General features: G+C 40.8%; 1 protein-coding gene across 1 annotated transcript in view; it reads right to left on the bottom strand.

Moving 5' to 3' along the window:
* LOC117253819 (cadherin-2-like) overlaps positions 1-23020 on the bottom strand; it is a 469385-nt gene that overhangs the window by 371690 nt on the left and 74675 nt on the right. Inside the window, exon 2 of the mRNA XM_033621526.2 lies at positions 21481-21616. Within this exon, the coding sequence (XP_033477417.1) occupies positions 21481-21616 (136 nt within the window). The remainder of the gene's footprint in view (positions 1-21480; positions 21617-23020) is intronic.

Consider the following 23020-nt stretch of genomic DNA (forward strand, 5'->3'; position numbering starts at 1 on the left):
GAGCTTTTGGTTAGAAGATGGATGACCTCCTGGAAAAGCTTGATGAACAGGTGTGTAAATTGACTTTTGCTTTCTCAAAGCATACAAAGTTTAGGGATTTACAGCCTGCCTTTATTTTGACTTCCAATCCATGAGCACTTGATACATTCAGCAGCCTAATGGCCAGAACACACTGTCTACCTGAGCAGCGCGTGTGGGTCGCGCAGCCTTGGCGCCCATGTTAACAGATTTGAGCAGCCACATGTGACTGGGGTTTGACCTGTCCTTTTTTTCTCATTACTATAAAGGACTTCTGTTTTTTGTTTTATTCACTGCAGCACCAAACTAATTGACATGCTTGTGTGTTTTTCCATTTGGATACTCTTTAGACATCTGACATGGTGTCTCACCGAAAGACAGCAGCACTGAAAGGCCTGCCCATTTTTGTCCGGGATGACACAACTATGTTTTTCCTGACGTGTTTGGTAAGTAATAGTAACTGCAGGAAATAGATTTTAAAAATGCAAGTAATATTGCTTAATGTAACTTCAACATTTAGCGTATGATCTCATATCTGATCCTAATCATTTTATGCATAATACACTTTGTGGAAGATTTTATTTTGTGCTAGTTTAGGTATACACTGACACTGAAAGCTGTTGGATGTCAGTATCTCAGTCAACTCCACTCCACTCATCACAACAAAGTTAGTGGGTGATAGCAACAGTGTCATTGTGTTTTGAAATAGATAACTAACTTTGAACAAATCCTTGTAAAACGTCCACAAGCTGAATGGCAAGTGTCTGTAGCATGGTGCGAAAGTTAAAGTTCAGATCAGTAGAAATATATTTTATCTTTCACTTTTACTTTGAACTAAATCATGCATCTGTTATTTTTCCTCAGGACACTGACCATGACCAAACGATGCTCAGAGGTGCTTCTGTTGCCCTCCTCACCATCGTAGAAGATGATGATGCTGCCATGTCACCAAATGTTCAAGACGTGGCTGTTGTGCTGGAGGGGGCCATCGTGCTGCATGACCTACCAGACCACTGTACTGCTTATGCATACCTCTTTGGCCTTCTGTATGCCATGAACATTGAATATCCGAAGCAGATGAGTCTTTCGGACCTGTGTGTAATTGATAAGCAAGAGTGAAAACATTGAATTTCCCCTCAGGGGGATTAATAAAGTAAATAAACTTAAACCTAAACTACCTTTGAATCTTTTTCGAGCTTGGCTCTCGATCCTCACAGCGCACGAGATCTCTGAAAACAAAGCTTTTGCTGTGAATGTTTATGGGGAAACCTACATGACTTTAACCTAAGTTTAACCTGTTTGTGTGCATTGTGGTTAGAGCTCATGTACAGTTTCACAGCCATTCAGCCAGTCATTTTAAGCAAGTATGTCCCCTTTGGCTCTGAAATAGAGATTCTCGAAATTTGTTTTCATTTGCCATTTGCCACTTCACAAGAGGCACATAACCAGTGTTTTATCTGTTCAAGTTCATTGTGAGTGTTTGCACAGCTTTTAATTGGTGTATTTCATTGTGGTAAGTGCTCATTTAAAATGTCAGTGTATGGCTACACTTGCACTGATTTTAGTATGTATGTTTGGGACATTGTCAGAAGCTATGTCACATAAAGCTCTGGACTTTAGTGTTTGAGGCCCACTATAACACTATATTGAGTCATTGCTGTCAGCAATATAGTTATGTGACAAAATATCCAATCTGTGGGTATATTGCACAGTGGAGGCCAGAAGGACCTCAATTACGTTCAGGAGATGTTTATTTAAAACAATAAACCTGGATTCAGCTAATCTTCAGCTGTGTGATCTTTATTTTATTTACTCATTTATTTATTTATTTATTTATTTATTTAGCATTCCTTAAATACAATTAAAGCAACATAAATTTTACTTAAAAAGGCTGAATTTTACACTCAAAGTTGTATGTTTATACAACAAGGAAATCTGTGTTTATTGAACGTGGAAATGCATGGCATTGAAGCAAGAACTTCACTGTTAGCCTGACAGGAATGTCATAATTGGGTGAACAAGAAAATCCAAGTTGGCAGAACTCTTGTCTAAACTTGTAAACCTAAGTCAACAACAGTAGTCAAAAGTTGAGAAAACTCAAAAATCTATTGCATCATGTTGCCTTGATAATTTGAGTTTTCTCAAGGTTTTCTTTTTTACAGTGTGGATATAAGTGGTAGATCTCTGTTCAGTACGATCAGTTCTGATTAGTTCTGAGGGATAGGGTGGGTTTACATCCTCTTTCTGTGGGTGGGTTCTCATTTTTTCACTTTACTGATCATCACAATTACACTTTTATTTATTAGAACAGGACTTAAAGAGGTCAGTTAATGCAGGTATGCAGAGTGATGAAGAAATCAGGTTAATCAGTTGAAATGTAAAAGGGGAAAGGTATTTACACATCTGAAATCACTAAAAGGAGATGACACCTAACAGTGATGTACTGAGGGTCAAATTACTACTATAAGCATTCCTTGCTTTTTTGGGGTTCCCTTTCATATCCCTTACGCGGTGTACTGTATTCTGCTAATTATCACTATGTTCTTTGATGCATGAATAAAATACATCTGAATCTGAATCTGAAAATACAGAGCAACAACTTAAAAATAAGCTTGCATGGTAACAGTGTAACGCTCCACCCGCTCTACGATACACACATGCACACATCCCACTGCCCTGACCTTGACTCAACTCTCATTCACTCCTCCCTGTGGTTTTTAACAGCTTAGGTCAGCCCGAGACATCAGCAGAGCCACATTTAACTCATTTAGACCTGGACTCTGTAATTTCATCACACTCTGGCAGAAGTCATAAATTGTATCCTCACAAATCTTCACATTTTTGCTGTGATATCAATCTCTCGCCTCCTGTCAAATACATATGAATTGACTGTGAAGTAATGAGCACAAAACAAGAAAAAGGGTGGCTGTGTGTCGGTTCAGGTTGGGATGTTAGTCATTCCTGGCTGCTCTAGTCCTCCTCTTTTGCAAGCTTTTGTTACGTCTGCCGCGTTTGATCATGTTTACATTTTTGGTAACATTTTAAAGAGGAGCCACACTGGGACGGAAAAATCCCGGCGGGACAAGCAGGAGAGTTTGTGCTGGCTAGCGATGCAATGGAAGAACTATTAATGCTCTGTCCATATTTTCTGTCTTATAGATGGTGTTACAGTGTTGGATGTTCACAAGAACCATGGCCAAAGTATAAAACATTTAAGTAAAGGTATGTAGACGTTATTTCTGAATCCACCAGTTTTTTTCTACTATGAAGTCATACTGTGCTGGATTTCTGTATATGGTCATGTAATTTTGGATGCTGATGTTGATTTCAGATAATATTCCTGCTCAAATGTGTCTGATTGTGTTCAGAAGCTTTTACTGGTGATTTTTCACAGTGACTAGAAACAGAAACAAGAGACAAAAACAGAGAGTCTCAGACAGAGGGTGAATACAGGAATATGCAGAGACTGTATGAGGAACAAAATTATTTTATTGACCATTAAAGCATGTAAACATGTTCTTGTAACCTTACCCCTTTAACGTCCTGCTCAGCCATTTAGTAGAGCACATTTTGAGTCAGTATACCTTAATGAAAATTATGTTGGGTTGGTGGCTTAGTGAATAGAGCAAACGCCCCATGTACAAAGGCCCAGTCCTTGCTGCAGCAGCCACAGGTTCGATTTCAGCCTGCAGCCCTTTGCTGCGTGTCATTCCCTCTCTCTCTCTATCCCCCCTTTACACTATGCTGTCCTATCATTAATGGCAAGAAAAGCCCAAAAAAATAATCTTTGAAAAATGTGTTGGAATTACTTCAACCTGATTGAGCTATCTCTACCATTGGGTTTGGGTATGTCACACTAAAAAAATCCACCAGATGTTGCTGTGTCTTTTAATAGTCTGCCTTTTCAGTTCACCTCCAACAGGAAGTAACGTAAAAAGACACCCAGATATGACAGCTCTGGTGTAAGGAATTACTAAGGTAGGCATATTTCACCAACATGTTATAGTTTCATAGGTCTTACTAAACAGATTTATCTAACTTAAGACAAAAAATAATGTTTTATGATGAAGGTATTGAAGCTAAGCTAATGTAACTGAAAATGTTTTACAATGAAGGTACTGAAGCTAAGCTAATGTAACTGAAAATGACTACTACAAAAATCTTCTGATCATTCACTGTTGTCAAATGATAAATTTATTGTTATCCAATACATACAGTACAGGCCAAAAGTTTGGACACACCTTCTCATTCAATGCGTTTTCTTTATTTTCATGACTATTTACATTGTAGATTCTCACTGAAGGCATCAAAACTATGAATGAACACATGTGGAGTTATGTACTTAACAAAAAAAGGTGAAATAACTGAAAACATGGTTTATATTCTAGTTTCTTCAAAATGGCCACCCTTTGCTCTGATTACTGCTTTGCACACTCTTGGCATTCTCTCGATGAGCTTCAAGAGGTAGTCACCTGAAATGGTTTCCACTTCACAGGTGTGCCTTATCAGGGTTAATTAGTGGAATTTCTTGCTTTATCAATGGGGTTGGGACCATCAGTTGTGTTGTGCAGAAGTCAGGTTAATACACAGCCGACAGCCCTATTGGACAACTGTTAAAATTCATATTATGGCAAGAACCAATCAGCTAACTAAAGAAAAACGAGTGGCCATCATTACTTTAAGAAATGAAGGTCAGTCAGTCCGGAAAATTGCAAAAACTTTAAATGTGTCCCCAAGTGGAGTCGCAAAAACTATCAAGCGCTACAACGAAACTGGCACACATGAGGTCCGACCCAGGAAAGGAAGACCAAGAGTCACCTCTGCTTCTGAGGATAAGTTCATCCGAGTCACCAGCCTCAGAAATCGCAAGTTAACAGCAGCTCAGATCAGAGACCAGATGAATGCCACACAGAGTTCTAGCAGCAGACCCATCTCTAGAACAACTGTTAAGAGGAGACTGCGCGAATCAGGCCTTCATGGTCAAATAGCTGCTAGGAAACCACTGCTAAGGAGAGGCAACAAGCAGAAGAGATTTGTTTGGGCCAAGAAACACAAGGAATGGACATTAGACCAGTGGAAATCTGTGCTTTGGTCTGATGAGTCCAAATTTGAGATCTTTGGTTCCAACCGCCGTGTCTTTGTGAGACGCAGAAAAGGTGAACGGATGGATTCCACATGCCTGGTTCCCACTGTGAAGCATGGAGGAGGAGGTGTGGTGGTGTGGGGGTGTTTTGCTGGTGACACTGTTGGGGATTTATTCAAAATTGAAGGCACACTGAACCAGCATGGCTACCACAGCATCCTGCAGCGACATGCCATCCCATCCGGTTTGCGTTTAGTTGGACGATCATTTATTTTTCAACAGGACAATGACCCCAAACACACCTCCAGGCTGTGTAAGGGCTATTTGACCAAGAAGGAGAGTGATGGAGTGCTGCGGCAAATGACCTGGCCTCCACAGTCACCGGACCTGAACCCAATTGAGATAGTTTGGGGTGAGCTGGACCGCAGAGTGAAGGCAAAGGGGCCAACAAGTGCTAAACACCTCTGGGAACTCCTTCAAGACTGTTGGAAAACCATTTCAGGTGACTACCTCTTGAAGCTCATCGAGAGAATGCCAAGAGTGTGCAAAGCAGTAATCAGAGCAAAGGGTGGCTATTTTGAAGAAACTAGAATATAAACCATGTTTTCAGTTATTTCACCTTTTTTTGTTAAGTACATAACTCCACATGTGTTCATTCATAGTTTTGATGCCTTCAGTGAGAATCTACAATGTAAATAGTCATGAAAATAAAGAAAATGCATTGAATGAGAAGGTGTGTCCAAACTTTTGGCCTGTACTGTATATGCTAAAATAATTTCATAAGTATGATTTTTTTACAATCTAAAGCCATGCTCAACCGCTGAATTGTCCTTTTATGGTAAAGGTAGTGATGCTGTGCTAAAAAATTTACAATTTTTATCAAACAAAAAAGGATGAATATTCACTGTTGGTTATACCATATATTATTTTTCCTTTACATGTTTAATAAGTTTTACTACCTACTCCTTTTCGAACATTTCTGTTTTTGTTTTGTTTTGTTTTTTTTTCATTTTTTTGTCATCACAACATTTTTTTAAACTTTGGTTTGAAATAAAGTCATCTATTCATTCAGTCATTCATATATTGGATGAAATAATTGTATTGAAAATTCAACTAAATTGAAAAACCTATACCACATTAGTTCTGTGCGGATTGATTCACCGCAAAGAGTTGTCACAGGATATCAGTATAATTTTTCATGATTTCCGAGATGTTATCAAAGTATTATAATGGTAAATATCTTGAATAAATATGTGGAAATAATGGTAGCGCTGGTAATACTACTAACTTTATGGTAACAAAGTGATATATGTTGGTATACTAACATATTAGAAGCATTATAACAGTGTATGGTTCGTAATTTTGACTTTTTTTTTCTGTTTCTTTACAAAAAACATTAAGTGACATCTCAACCATTTGGTATAGGCCTATATTTAAAAACTATGTGGTCCGTTAAAGGAAAAAAAATATTGATTTCCCTTATTATTGCCACAACGAAATGAAAAATGCTAATGAAAAAAGATTTCAGGGCTTTTTTTCTTAGTCTGGACATTCGGTTAAATACAAGTCTGATCCTGGAAATGAGCAGAATAGGTCGTCTTTAATAATAGTATGTATTTCATTAGTTTCACTGAGCTTACACTTACAGGAGTTCTGATAAAACCCTGTCTCTGTTAAAATAAACCAACTATGTGAAATGTGTGACAACAGTGATAAAGACATTGTTTTTTCTACTGAGGATGCTATCTCTGTAACGTCTTTTAGGTCATTGCAGGTAATGTCAGAAACCACTGAGTTGGACTATTTTATGACACTGGATTTACAGCATCACTCAAAAGAAGTACTTATCTATGAGATATACTGTAGTGTATATCTGGTCATTTATAAATCAACAGAAAATGTACTGTACCACAACATGTGATTTCTATGGTTTTTATTGCTACTGCCCAACACATAACTGGTCGTCAAGATATTTTGATGTAGAAGTGCTGCTGATGTAGAATCGACATTCATCCAGTCATCCCAAAAATGAATGTGTGGTACAAATTGAGTACTTTGTACTACAACATTTTATCACAAAATCAACAAAAACTACACTACATTAGATGCAAAGAGGTAGCATGTGAGACACCATTCCATCACTGCAAAGTTAAAGGAATATGTCACCCTCAAATCATCATTTGTAAATCAATTACTCACCCATGTTACACTGAATTTAGGGAGAAAAAGCTTTTTTTATTTCGCCTGCCTCCGCAGTGAACAAAAAAATCCCAAAAAGCGGACCACTACTCGAACATCAGACACAGAATAGTAGTGCACCTGCACTTTTTATGCTGAAGTCTTTTAAATATTAAATTTTTGGTAAGAATGCATGTGTTTGTGAAGTACTGATTATCTGACTGGATAAATGAGACATGGATTATACTGTATGAGTGGAGTGACAGTTTGCGAACGGATGTCTGGATATAGTTTGCTGTTGTTAAATGTGGTCCCTGTTTAATTTGATTCATGTGCCATGTTTGCCTTTTTTGGAGTCTTGGTAACTGATGAGGCATGCAGGAAAGACAACGTTTTCTTCCCAAATTAAGTGTAACACAGGGTGAGCGACTGAAATACAAATGGTCATTTTGGGGGGTGAAGTATTCTCTTTATAAGCCCCTATGAGAAAAAAACAAAACAATGAAAAGTCAATGGAGAGGGAAAAAACAAAGTGGGACTGATAAAGATAGAGAGTGGGAAAGAGACAGAGCGAGCTCTCATTCTGCAGCCTAATCCAGCAGTGAGGGGAGACAGTGATATATGAGGCTTGAATAAAGTAGGGCAATCCCCTGCATCACGAGAGAAGAGAAAGAAACAGGATGTGGTGAGATGAATGTGGTCAGTGGTGATGGGGGTTTCCACAGCTGTGTATGGCAGCGGTGACCAGCAGCGTGCTAGAGGAGGCCAAATCACTCTACACTCGCTGCCTTGATAGGAAGGAAAAACGGGGAGGTCAGAGCAGTCAGCCCTGCTGGACTCCACAGGAAGTACAGGACAGCCACTGACCTCAGCCTGACTCACACACACAAACACACACAGAGCTGCTGTACACACATGCAGACACAGCATAAGTAAACACTGGGGCTCAAATGTATACACACACAAGTATGCATACTGTACTTGGAGACAAAACAACACACTGCAGCAATTAACACATGGAGAGACACAGATGACATACCCAAGATGACCCACAGGAAGAAGACCTGCACAAACCCCTTCATCATGGCTATAAAACACACCAAAAGTAGCATAAGTCTCCACAGACAGAGAGTCAGGAACACTGAGCTGACTCACTCAACACTGCTTTTAAGCACTTTTCAGCAAGGGTTGAATCTTTGAGTTCACAAGATAATGTTAGCTTTAATGCTAATATTATATCGCTCAATATGACCACATCCTATTCCCTTCAACAGTTGGGCTGGGGTCATGTAAGGCTAAAAAACAAGAGCATATTTAGGATGATAAAGAAATCCTTAAATACATGTATATATAGGGCTGGGTATTGATACTTGATACCTTTAAGGTAAGATAAGACAAGATCAGTTAAGATATACTTTATTGATCTAACAGAGGGGAAATTCAAATATCACAACAGCACAATACAAAACAAAAGACATTGAATAGAATAAGATAAAAGAAAAATAAAATGAAATAAAATAATAATCTAATAATTTAGATGGTCTAAAATGCAAAGTGCCAGGCGTGCGGCGCATGGGCATGTCCCAGTCACTTGCTAGTTAGACAGTGCGTTTTCAGACTGTGTCTAAAAGGGTTGGACTTACTCTGTGAATTAGTCATGGGTGTGTTTTGGGCGTATCATTCAATAAGCCAATCAGAGTGTCACCTCTCATTCCCTTTAAGAGAGGCGCGATTGGAGCGCACGGCGGAGAGCTAGTTAGATGGCGGACCTACCAACTGGAAAGAGTGAGCGTTTTACAGCTGAGGAGACTAAATGTATCTCTATATCGACTGTCCTGTCACATCTGATGTCAGATCAAAGGGGATTGGCACCGTTTGGCAGGCGTAATGGAAACCCAACCTGATTTGATTATAGTAACACAGATGCAAACTGATAAGTTCACATCCCTCTCAGCCAGCCACAAACAGCCACAGCATCAGATAGGGAGTATATATTCAGCATCTGTCATCTTAGAAAAGCCAACAGAAAAGAAACAGAGTGAGACTGCGAGAGAGAAAGAGAGAGTGCGCGTGCACGGGAGAAACACTGTCAACAAATTGTAAGTTATTCAATTTTATTTTAACCCGGGAGGTTAGAGAGCCCAGGTCCCTCTCCAGCATCCTGAACCCCACCGCCCGAAGGTCCAGGAAGGTCCAGGAAGGTCCAGGAAGGAAGGCTGTCTGGTCTGGCTGCGCGCGGGCTGCGGAGCTTCCCCCGGGTTCCTCCGGCTGTGTGGCGGGCTGTGCGGCCACTGTGCATCCTCCTCCTCCTCCTCCTGACAAGATGATCTTCAGTTTTACATTCTAAAAGCTTTTTTTTTTTACATATACATTTGTACTTGTAGGGCTATAAGTTTACGTTTTTAGTTCACAGAAGCTGGTTATTGTTGTTTTTATGTCAAAATAAAGTTTATCAAACGTTTTAACATCTTTGATTTTGTGGTTTACATGCCAAAATGATCACAATTCATTTGGGAAAGACAAGTTCATTTTACAGGCTATGCATCATCAGCCCGTGGAGGTCTGCTCGCAGTTCTGTATATTCGGACACTGCGAGCTTGGACCTCCCGGATTATGATGATCATTATTATAGCGATTAGATCATTCTGATTAATGACTGACCATTAAGACGTGTTTCTGATAAATATTTTAATGTGCACAATAATAACCTTTCACAATGTAATCATATTTTTATTTGTTATCTTTTGCATATGTGTGGCTGCTCCGTGTGTGTCTGAGCAGAGTGCACGCACATTGTGCACCCGCCTAAAGACACATATTACTAACTTGTTTAACAGCAAAGTACTGTGCCGTTGACTTTAGACCAGGTTTTTGTTGGTCACTGGTGCATTTGCTTTTTATGTCATCTAACTAGCAACGCGCCATGACTGTGCCTGATCACTCCTCATTTTTAGACCAACATACCCAGAGAAGCGCAAGTTCATTTGCTAGTTAGATGACGGGGGCGCAAGGCGTGAAAATGACAACTGCGCCTGCATGTAAATAGCAATGACACTTGCGACATGGATTATGCGCCCTCCGCCGTCCGTTTTAGACCATCTAAATAGGGCCCAAAGTGTCATAAAGTGTCATGTTGATCAGATGCAAAATAAGTCACTTCAGAGCTGGATGTAGCTTAAGCCAAACTGCTGTTGTACAGTCTGATGGCGGTGGGCAAAAAGGAGCATCTGAATCATTCAGTCCTGCACCTGGGTGGGATGACCCGCTGGCTGAATGAGCTGCCCATCAGCCACAGCTTGTCGTGCACGGGGTGAGAAGGATTGTCCAGGATTGCACAGATTTTGTCCTTCACCCTCCTCTCAGCCACTGTCTCCAGACTGTCCAAGTCCAGTCCCACCACAGACAGGCTTTCCTCCTTAACTCCACCCCACCAGCACACTACAGCAAAGAAGAGTGCACTGGCAACCATAGACTGGTAGAAGGTCTTGAGGAGCCCATTACAGACACCAAACGATCTGAGTCTCCTCAGTAAGAACATCCTGCTCTTTCCTTTCCTATAGAGGGCATCTGTGTTATGAGTCCAGTCCAGTTCATTGTTGATGTGGACCCCAAGGTAACCACCACCTCCTTAGTCTTGCTGATGTTGAGTTTTAGGTGGTTTTGGTTGCTCCACACGAACTAGCTCTCTGTACTCCTCCTCATTGTCATTGCTGATACATCTGACTAAAGTAGTGGAGTGAAGGGGAAGGGGAGGGGGACAGGTCGCTGCTGGGGAGGGGAGCACCACTGAACTAGCCTGGTGAAACCATCCTAATCTCGCAAGCTCATATTATATTTTGCTCCACAGATCAGTCTGGCCATGCAATCATAAAGGCGCATTCTGACATCGGTTATTACTTTGGGGCAATGGTAAATGTATTGAACGAACTGGAATGTACATTTTCTGTAAAAGCAGAGCAAACGGCTGCACTGAAAGCTTTTATTGAAAAAAAGGATGTGTTTGCCGTCCTTCCTACGGGGTTAGGTAAAAGTTTAATTTATCAACTTGCTCCGTTGATCAGGAAAACGATGGGACTCAGTGAAAACCCAGCGGCTATTGTTGTTTCTCCGCTAGTTGCTCTCATGGAGGAGCAGGTCAGGGAAGCGACCAAGCTGGGAATCACAGCCATGCAACACGGAGTCCACAGTGAGGAGGAAATCCGCAAAGACGGCAACACTCTTTCCCAGACATCATCACAGCTCATCTCCGCTGCATGCTGCACTTACTTGCTGGTCTGTTTACAGTGGCGTTGTGCTAGCCTACGTCACACGTTTCATTTACTCTAATTGGTTTTCCGTCTTTCCAATTGTGTGAAGGGGCACTTTGAGTGACAGCCGTTGATACCACCCCTCTGGAATAGAGGAAATGTACACTCCGTGTCCAGACCCATTCGCGTTTTGCGAATTGGGTCTGGCAACGCCAGGCTACCACTGAACACCACTGTGAATGAAAGAGAAACCTTAGATGATGATAATACTGATGATGACAGTCATCATTATCAGTATTATTATTGTCTAAGGTTTCTCTTTCATTCACAGTGGTGTTCTGTGGTTCAGTGATGTTTTTTCTAAAAATGTCTTCACCTGAAAAAGTTGTTAATGATAAGTTTACTATACACATACAATGTAATGTATACAGCATAATGTCGACTTTTTGTTGCAATAAAAAAAATCGATTACACTGTTGGTGCTTCTTACATTACAGTGGGTACTCCCAAAATTTTGCTGGTGCTCCTGTAAGGGACTGAGAAAATGCTCTTTGAATATAAATGTTTTAATATAAAACAAAACAGGCGCAACAGATTGAGTAAATGTTTCAATATAAAACAGACAGAAAATGTTGTGATTTAATGTGTTTTAACATAAAACAGTCACCCCCTATTTTTTATTTTTAAGATATCACATTAAGAACTGAACTAATTAAACTGACTTGAATACAGGGTGAAGTTATCCCACCAGACCAGTAGATGGAGCTCTAATGCTTCTGTGGGTTAGGCTGAGCGATATTTACTGCAAGCCATTGATCCATAGGTACCGTAAACATATGTTTAAAACTCTTTTGTTTATACTCACACAAAGATGAAGGATTAAGAAATGGTTTTGTGTGGTTTGTGATGATTTGGTGATGTAAAAGTATTGTTTTGGTCTGTAGTTCATGTAAAGATCACAAACGCAATCCAGGTGATAGTCTGCTTCATGCAGCAACGTTAACGTAACGTCGTAAAAGTAATTTCATGTATCTCACAGTCATGATTTATCATAGTGAAATGTGGGTTTCTGTTGCTTAAAATGTTTTACTACTTACGCAGTGTTTTAAAATGAGTTAATTGTATGCTTTGCCCTAGTGTAGCTGTTGCACTTCGGTTTAGTCATGCCGCCACATTTTAGGTTGCGTCTTGTTGACAGAGTTTGTGATGGATAATATTAAGACGAGATTTGATGCAGTAACTGTCAAACTTGTATTTTTGTTGTGAATTTGATATTTTGACATTACTGGGTTTAAGTAATGTGACAAATTCAGTTTGGTATTTTGTGTGAATTATTTATATTTTATTTTGCACATAATGTACCTGAATTTACTTTTGAATTTACATAACTCACTGTACTTCGGTGCTTATGTGACTTATTTGAAAGATGTATTTTTTTTAGTGATACAGAGTCATATAACAGAAGAAAGACAGAGTGAATGACAGATATATTTTGATTTGTGTCAGAAATAAAATGGCGCTGGCCTTGTGAAGACGCTAATCCATCATTTCTCTCTTCATTGATCCACAGTGTTCATCCTGTGTATCACATGTACTGGTCCAGATACCCCTAGTTACACTCCTAACTTGCTCAAAAAGTTAGAAGCACCAGTGCTACCATGTAAAAAAGTTAATTTCAAGCCTTGGAAATGGTCGATACTTGCAGCCACAGTTTGATTTGCATTTGCAAGTGTGACTGACTCACATACAATTCAGCTTTCTGTGCTTAACTCAGCATATGTTGCTAACGGCATGCAGCTAAAAGTGTCTGGGCAGAACTCACTCTTGCAACGTTTTTTCCAGACTACGAGCATCAGTCTCCATACCGTGTATCCTGCATGCAGCTACATGAAACTCAGTGTGACCCCCCCTGACAGTTTGGTATAAACACAAGAACAGTTACAGCCCTTGAAGCAGCTGGTGTTGCACGGTTTACCAATACTGATAAGATATCACTATACCCTGCTGTTAAAAATGGTACAATACCTTGTTTTATTACAATCAGTACTTTAGAACGACGCTGATTTAATAAGAGCACATTTATCATTTGTGTTGCCACCCATGAGTGACAGCAGGGCAGAGTGTGTGTGTACAGCGCTCTGTTTCCATCCCCAGTCCCTGCTGGCATAGTACGCGTGTCAGCATAGTGCCTTGTTACACATCTTAGAGCCCATATAAGTCCACTGAAGCACAACGACATGTGGTCACACAGATACAAACACACCTTCTCTGATCTGAGTTATTGTGGGATATTCGCCCGATACTTTGATTTGGTTAGACAAGGCTGGTCAGCTCTACACTCCATCAGAATAAAATCACAAATACACAGAAAAACTCATTTAACCCCAGCAAAGGCAAGTCACTGCTTGACCTTTATTTCTCCAGAGAGCAAAAGCCTGCTTCATATTCATACAGTTTTACATGGTCACAGCCTTGCACTGAACAGCCATGGGCTTCCTACTGTACAGCATCTCAGCAGTAGATGTTGCAAGGCATTTTTATAATCCAGTGCTTCAAACTGGTAACATTTCAGTCCAAACAGCCTGACAAAACCCTCACCTGAGCATCTGTTAAGTACCACTATCACACTCAGACACAATGCCAACAGTTCCCACTCACTAACATTAAAAAGGCAGAGTGCTCTCCACAGTGACACACTAGCCCTTTTTAAACAGGAATTGTGCAAATTTGCAGGAAAGCCCAATCAGTCTTCTTTCAGCATTGGCAGTATAAAAGCAAAATTGGGGAGTGCGTGAGCAAGTAACAAAACATGTAGCTCAGCGTGTGACGTAAACAGTCATGTAGGAGGAAAGCCGCGACTGGTCAGTCCTTCGGCGATTCTCTCGTAAGTCAGCCCGTTCTTTACCGTTCCCATCATCTGACGGTTAATGGCCTCTTCGATTGCGAGAGCAAGGAGGGCGGCAATTCCTTGTCTCCCCAGTTGCTCATCTTTACAGTGTCTGTCAGGTTTGTGTTTCCCTCTTGCTACTAGCTGCTCATTCCTGCTATCAGCTGTTTCCTGTTAGTCCACCGCCAGTGGGTCGCACGTGCGGCGTTATCAACAGCTCCTCCCACAAGTCATCAACAGCCAGTGTTGTGTGTGTAGTAGTAGTGTGTGTAGTAGTTACGTTACTGTAACGCGTTACAAAGTAACGCATTACAGTAACGTAACTACTACTACTACTACTACTACTTTTATTGGGTAAAAGTAGTGTAACGCGTTACTACTGAAAATATGGTAAAGGAACATAGTTACTTTGTCAGTTGGGCACAACGTTACTTTTCCCTGGGACAGATTTGACGGTGACACTGCCTGTCTGCCTCAGCTGCGCACTAGGCAGGAACTGTGACAGTTGCCATGTCAACAGTACAGACAGGAGTGCCAAAATCAAGAATCGTATGAGGAATATGGAAGATATACACGCCTCCTCGGATTATTTTAACGGTTTGTCAACCGAATACAGGTTAGCTTATTGTAATACAAAACACAAAACAGTAACGTTAACTAATGTACAAGACCTGGGCGATTCTGAACAAGTCGACCAACTATATACTGACAGCGAACTGCACTTGTATGGCTGGGTAAGTGTTGTTTAATGTAACGTTAACCTCGCTAGTCAGACCTCAGACATGGGCAACATACGACCCCGGAACCTCAAACGAAATCAAAACGACCCCCAAAACATCAATAAAATGCAGCATTGTGTTAACAGAAAACAGAACAATCATAACCTGCCTACCTTCCTGGCGCTGTGTGAACGGCAGCCTGTTGCAGCAGCTCCTATTTTGTGTATTTTAAATTGCTGCTGTGACATTGAAATTTCCCCCCGAGGGGTTAATAAAGTGCCTACCATACCATACCAGAAGAGAAAATGAATTAATTTATTCGTGCAGGTCTGTAGCTTACTGCAAAGTATGAGTCTGTTACACAAACACAGTCTCACAGTTACACACGTAATAACAGAACAGAAAATGATTTATTCATGAATATGACACTATTTGTTCAAAGATAGTGTCTGTGAATATTAATATTTTCCTCATTCAGTGATGCAGCAGGTCTGGCAAATAGGCTATTCGTAGTAGTAATCTGTCATGTAACAAATTCATGTAGCCTAGTTAACACAAATTAACTCTCACTCTTTAATCTTTATTTTATCACCAAAGTGGTAAATACCAGTGGGAAACTCGGATTTTTTCACATTAGGAAATGAGATGGGGTTCTACCCAAAGTTAAGCACCATAAAAGTAACGTAAAAGTAACGAGTAACGTAAAAAGTTACTTTTCCCAGAGGGTAACTAAGTAAAGTAAGGGATTACTTTTTTTAAGAAGTAACGAGTAACGAGCAAACACTACTTTTTAAAAGTAACTTCCCCAACACTGTCAACAGCCCCTCCCATGGCAAAAGGGCACCTCGTTCTGTTTAAACCAAAAGGGTTCCGCCAATACGTCTACCCTACAAGGGTAGACTAAAAATTGGGCACCTCGGATCAACTCGCCAATCCAGCTCTGTGTGTCTAAACGCTCGCAGCTTGCTGGCAAAATGGCCCAACATTCGCAGAAAATCTGGCAGTGTAAAAGGGGCTATTAATTCACAGACATCAAAGGCTCTGAGCACTGTATAGAGACAAAAAGCAAAGGCAGCTGACGGCAAAGTCATTTGTGAGGAGATATTGATTATCAGCACACATCTGTCTCAGTAAAGACACATGGAGACAAAAACAAGCCAGTGGGGAACAAGTTTTAGTCTAATCACCTTCATGAATTCAAGGCAACACAGCATTACTAACTGATTTAGGAATGTTCATTGTGTGGGTGAAGTAGGGTAAACGTCCCTATTAAGCCCACATACCACATAAGCCCACTTCCAATGAAGCTGCTTGTTACATAAATTATATTTTTTATTGTAAGCCAATCAGATTTGTTGATATTGAGTTATTGAAGCACATGTGTGACATGTGCCTGCTGCTCCCAGAAGAAGCTGCAAAAAAACTTTTGATATTGGTGCCATCAGAACAGCATTTTTTTCATATTTCTAATGCTGCTTTTGGTAAATACTCATTTGTTATCAAAATTTAAGAGATTAGTGCTTTGAATAAAACATATGTTAGAATATTACACGAATTAGACATACTTTTTCTTTTGAAGTCAAAATATGAGTTTAGGGGCATCGGTAGCGTAGTAGATAGTGCCGGCGCCCCATGTACAGAGGCGATGCCTCGCTGCAGTGGTCACAGGTTCGACTCTGGCTTGCAACCCTTTGCTGCATGTCAACCCCTACTCTCTCTCTCTCTCTCTCTCTCTCTCTCTCTCTCTCCCCATTTCAATCTGTCCTGTCCATTAAAGGCAAAAAGCCCCCCCAAAAAAATCATCTTTTTTAAAAAAAAATATGCGTTTTAGCATGCTAGCAAACAGCCCGCATGCTGCATCAATACAGTTGCTGCATAGCATTGTTCATTGCAATGACATAAAGCATGATAAGCATGTATAGTTTACATTTTTGTATGCAGAATATATTATTATTATTAAATAGATAATAAATGTGTATGTTTATCTTTATTTATTTTTTAATTCACATTTTTACCAAGTGGGCTTAAAGGGAACACAAGCAAAAAAATCACACAGTTTAGGGTGGATGTAAATAAGTATAGCTAATTACTTCAGTGCATGATCAATTGACATTTTTTATGTTATGTTAGTGCAGCATATATAGATTCATTTCATGTAGTTGTTTTTTAATGTCATGTATGTAGAATAAAATATTCTGACTTTTAACCAGAAATTCACTTAAGTTCCCTTTAAACCCACCTACTCCCATTAAGTCCACTTGACTGTGTTTCAATGGAGATTTTCTCCCTTTTGACTTTTTGAAACATTTTGCCCAACTTTGACCTCACCTAATCAATCAGCTCCATAAAATACCCAAATTTAAATATACGGACCCTATTTAGGTCTAAAGCGGACGGCGGACGGCGCATAATCCATGTCGCAAGTGTCATTGCTATTTAGATGCAGGCGCAGTTGTCATTTTCATGCCCTGCGCCCTCGTCGTCTAACTAGCAAATGAACTTGTGCTTCTCTGGGTATGTTGGTCTAAAAATGAGGAGTGGTCAGGCGCAATCATGGCGCGTTGCTAGTTAGATGACTTAAAAAGCAAATGCGCCAGTGACCAACAAAAACCTGGTCTAAAGTCAACGGTGCAGTATTTCGCCGTTAATCAAGTTAGTAATATGCATCTCTAGGCGGGTGCACAACAGGCGTGCACTCTGCTCCGACACACACGGAGCAGCCACACATATGCAAAAGATAACAAATAAAAATATGATTACAATGTGAAAGGTTATTATTGTGCACATTAAAATATTTATCAGAAACACGTCTTAATGGTCAGTCATTAATCAGAATGATCTAACTGCAGTTATTGATCATCATAATCCGGGAGGTCCAAGTTGCAGTGTCCGAATATATGGAACTGCATGCAGACCTCCACAGGCTGATGATGCATAACCTGTAAAATGAACATGTAAATCACAAAATCAAAGATCTGAAAACGTTTGATAAACTTTATTTTGACATAAACACAACAATAACCAGCTTCTGTGAACTAAAACTTATAGCCCTGCAAGTACAAATGTATGTTTAAAAAAAAAGCTTTTAGAACGTAAAACTGAAGATCATCTTGTCAGGAGGAGGAGGAGGAGGAGGATGCACAGCGGCCGCACAGCCCGCCGCACAGCCAGGGGCACCCGGGGGGAGCTCCGCAGCCTGCTCGCCAGACCAGACGGCCTGGGTGCAGCCACGGGAACAGCCTTTCCTGCACCTTCAGGCGGGGGGGTTCAGGATGCTGGAGAGGGAGATGGGCTCTCTAACCTCCCGGGTTAAAATAAAATTGAATAACTTACAATGTGTTGACAGCGTTTCTCTCGTGCGTGCGCGCTCTCTCTTTCTCTCTCGCAGTCTCACTCTGTTTCTTTTGGCTTTTCTAAGATGACAGATGCTGAATATATACTCCCTATCTGATGCTGTGGCTGTTTGTGGCTGGCTGAGAGGGATGTGAGCTTATTAGATTGCAGCTGTGTTAATCAAATCAGGTTGGGTTTCCGTTACGCGTGCCAAACGTGCCAAACGGTGCCAAACGGTGCCAATCCCCTTTGATCTGTCATCAGATGAGACGGGACAGTCGATATAGAGATACAGTTATCGTCTCCTCAACTGTAAAACGCTCACTCTTTCCAGTCGGTGCGCCATCTAACTAGCTATCCGCCGTGCGCTCCAATCGCGCCTCTGTTAAAGGGAATGAGAGGTGACACTCTGATTGGCTTACTGAATGATACGCCCAAAACACAACCATGACTAATTCACAGAGTAAGTCCAACCCTTTTAGACTCTCCGCCATGGCGCACAGTCTGAAAACACGCTATCTAACTAGCAAGTGACTGGGACACGCCCATGCGCCGCATGCCTGGTGCTTTGCGCTTTAGACCATCTAAATAGGGCCCTACGTGATACTGCATAGGTCAATTCATTCTGGATAGGCCTACATTCTGTCCTAACATTAGCAATAATTTTCGAATGACCTCCAGTCATGTTTTAAAGTAAGCTTATATAAAAGTACTCTGCTGATTAATACTTGGTTCAACACGGGTTTCCCCACTACTCTTTCTCTCTCACTGAGGATTTTACTTGGAGGGGGTCTTTAATGTTACTCCACAATGGTTTTAAATGTTTGTTTTTAACCTGTGTTTTTATAAAGTTTTAAAAATCAGTTAAAGTTATTTGTTACATTGTAAATACTGAAATTGACTCATTTATTTATGCATATTGTGTGGTATCATATGTCGTATAGCATTATGTAACATGCAGCGTGCAGGGCATACATGTGCATGTCACGTGAGATTGTTATATATGTATTATGATGTGTCTGTATCTGATGTTGTGTGCTCCTTTGTGTTAATTGTGGATTGTGTATTTTGTTGTGTTTCATGTTTTATGTTAGAGGACTACAGATGGAAATGAGCCTTCAGCTAAATCTGGTGCAAACATATTTTTGTTTTGTAAACAAGTAATGTATGTGCATGCTATTCTTTTTTATAAATTAAACTAATTATCCTTAAAATATTAGTATTGAACCTGAAAACTGTTTTTCTTTTAGTCATTAGATCTTCAGAAATCTTGATAAAAAACATCTGCACTTTCAACCAGCTGGCTGGACCAGAAATTTTGGCCAATTCCAAATGCCAACAGTACAATGTATGATAGAGATACAGACAAAATAACAACACATACTGAAAGATGAAGTATTGATGAGTAATTTTCATTATAATTTTGAGTTTGTTCATGAATAGTTTTTTGGCTACATTCCAAAGAAGATATGCTGTAAGTTTAGCTTTTTCTGTGTTGACAACACAACAAAAAGGAACATGAAAATAGCTATTGAGAACTAAGAGATTACAGATTTTAATAGAACAAGTTTGGATTGTTAAGATTTTAAAATATATATATTTATTTATCAACAAATCATGAAGTGGGCTTATTTGGAACACCCATGGGCTTAAAGGGTACATTAAGTACCCATTAAGCCCATGCCACACTTTTGACATATTTTGACAAATTAAACAATAAAAACATTAAAAATTGGTATAAATGAATTATTGACACTTCAAATGAGAGATTAGACTATCATTTTAACTAAAATGTTCTCACTGAAATTGGGGTGGTATATATTAAAAATGTCTGAAAAGCAGATTTGGTGGGCTTAATAGGGACGTTTACCCTACTCCTTTAAGAGTGTGAAAATGAAGAATTGAAAAAACATAAAAGGGCACAGAAGAGGTATCCAAACCAGCATTATCACCAATGAGAAAGACCCTGTTAGAAAACCATTCACACACTAGAGTTGCACCCAAATCAGGATAATTCAATTTCCATTTAATTTTTTTTTTAATAAAGCCCAATATCCATCCATCCATTTTCATAACCGCTTATCCTCTTGCGGGTTGCGGAGGGGCTGGAGTCCCAGCTGACATTGGGCGAGAGGCAGGGTACACCCTGGACAGGTTGCCAGACTGTCACAAGGCTGACACATAGAGACAGACAACCATTCACACTCACATTCACACCTACGGGCGTGATTTAGAGTCACCACTTAACCTATCCCGTGCCTGCATGTCTTTGGACTATGGGAGGAAGCTGACACGGGGAGAACATGCAAACTCCGCACAGAGGGGCTCCCTCCTGGGATTGAACCAGGAACCCTCTTGTTGTCAGGCGACAGTCCAGTAACCACTACACCATCATGCCGCCAAGCCCAATATCACAAATCACAATTTGGGCTATACAGCATACCACATCCCTCTGTCCTTAATTGCCCCCCTACAGTAGATAAGGACAAACTCCCCCAAAAAAACCTTTAGCAGGGAAAAAAGAAGGTAGAAACCTCAGGAAGAGCAACTGAGGAAGAATCCCTCTTCCACTGGATTAAAATAAATATGAATCTGAGGCAGGTCCAAGTCAAAACCCGCAAAGATCGCAGGACGAGTTCAAGCCAAAACCACCCAGGAATCAAGTCTGAGTCAAAAACCCCATGAACCTGGGACATGTCCAAGTCAAAATCCCAGAAAAAAGAAACCTCCTACGAGATCCAGCCAAGTCAAGGTTGTCTTTCTTTGTTCAAATTAAAGGCTTCAAATGTGGAAGTCCACTGTAAAGTGTAGTAATCAACAGACTGGACAACATTCATTCTAACAGAAGGAGTAGATCAATCCAATCCTACTTCACACTCAGTCTTAACAAAGCATCTTACTTTATGGTTCAAATATCAGCGGGATTCAATAACAACCCCCACCCAACAGCAGAAGATTATTACTGTAGCTGTCCCCGCTCCAAATCTGTGTGCGTGCGTGCGTGTGTGTGCTGACCGTTGAAGACGGCCTGTCCCTTTGCTGGCTCTTGGTCCATTTCGATGCTGTATTCCTCCTGAGTAAAGCCCCTCGTGCATGGCAACAAGCCCTGCTTACTTGACGAGCGCTTGTGTTGTCCACCCAGAACACCAACCTAGAAAGGGAAAGAACAGAGAGATTAAAGGCATTACAAAGAACATGAATGCATCTTACATTGCATCTTGATGCCCTCACAACGTATTGATTCTGATGTTTTTGTGACTTTTTAGTGATTTTTCTTTAAACTGAAGTTTGACTCTTTCTCCCGTAGACCTTGAGATTATTTCATCAGCATCTCTAGTCTTAATCAAAACTTCATCTATAAGATGGAAAAATATAAAGCCTATAATAAAGCAAGTTTGCAAAGCTTAACTTTTCATTGTTTTATAAAGCTGAGGTATCTGATTGAAGCTACATGAGCTGATTAGGTTCTGTGCTTTTCTTGAGGCTACATATAACCATGGGTAAACAGAACACAGGCAGAAGCAAACAGACTGGTGATTTCGTTTTTCACATTTTCTTAATGGGCTTAATTGTCCAAACTAGCCATAAAGCAGAAGTCAAAGCGCAGGCCAAACCAGGACACCATAATTAATCACCATGAGGAGCAGCAGACAACTGGGTCAATTCATTTTGATGATAATTAGCATCTAGACTTTTGTCTCTCCTGTTGTTTGATCCACAGCCTGACATGCCCCCCTCCAACTCCCATGTGAGTTACCGCACATTGTTGTGAAAGCAGCTTAAGATGCCAGACTGCCTAAAAAAGAGCGAAGTCCTCAAATCCTAGAAATGGCCCTGCCTTTACATGTGGTGCTGCTGGCTGGCCCCTGACCTACTGTCATTTTCCAAAAGTGGTCCCCAGGAAGTGCAAACTGAGTATCCCTGTTGCGAGGGCATTAGAGTTGGGCGATCTTGTCCATATCCTATCGTCCTATCGCCATCTAGTGAAATCCCCGATGAACAATGTCATCGCCCGGGGGGGGGGGGGGGGTCATTACGCGTCGCCGCTGAAACGTTCACTTATAGCCTCTCTTTGGCATTTCAGCAGCTTTATAAAACTCTTGAACATGTAATGGCTCCTTAATTAGCAAGTTGACTTTACATAGACGGCATATCTTTTCAATTTCTCCTGACATTGTGTTGTTTGGTTTGTTCAGCGCTCGGCCCGAACATACTCGGGCGGAACATACGCAGAACGGATTCCGCGGAGGTCCGCGCGGACTCAAAGCGGACGTCCGCAAGCCCTGTGCGCGCAAAGCTCAGATTTTACGACCGCGCAGACTCCGCTCCGCGCACCAGTGACTGCTCGGCATGTATTTTTCACATCGCGGGGATTTTTCACGGACATTTTTTACAGGAAACTACAACGCTGAAGTGCGCTCGACTATGAAAGCCCAAATGACTGCGGACATTCCTCGCGGAATCCGCTCCACTTATAGTACGTCCGAGTATGCTTGTGTCGAGTGGGCGGAGGCATTGTTGTCCCCCCCACCCGCATGCTCCACACACGCGCTGT

The sequence above is a fragment of the Epinephelus lanceolatus genome, chromosome 6 (genome assembly GCF_041903045.1).
Source record: "Epinephelus lanceolatus isolate andai-2023 chromosome 6, ASM4190304v1, whole genome shotgun sequence".
Classification (NCBI taxonomy): Eukaryota; Metazoa; Chordata; class Actinopteri; order Perciformes; family Serranidae; genus Epinephelus; species Epinephelus lanceolatus.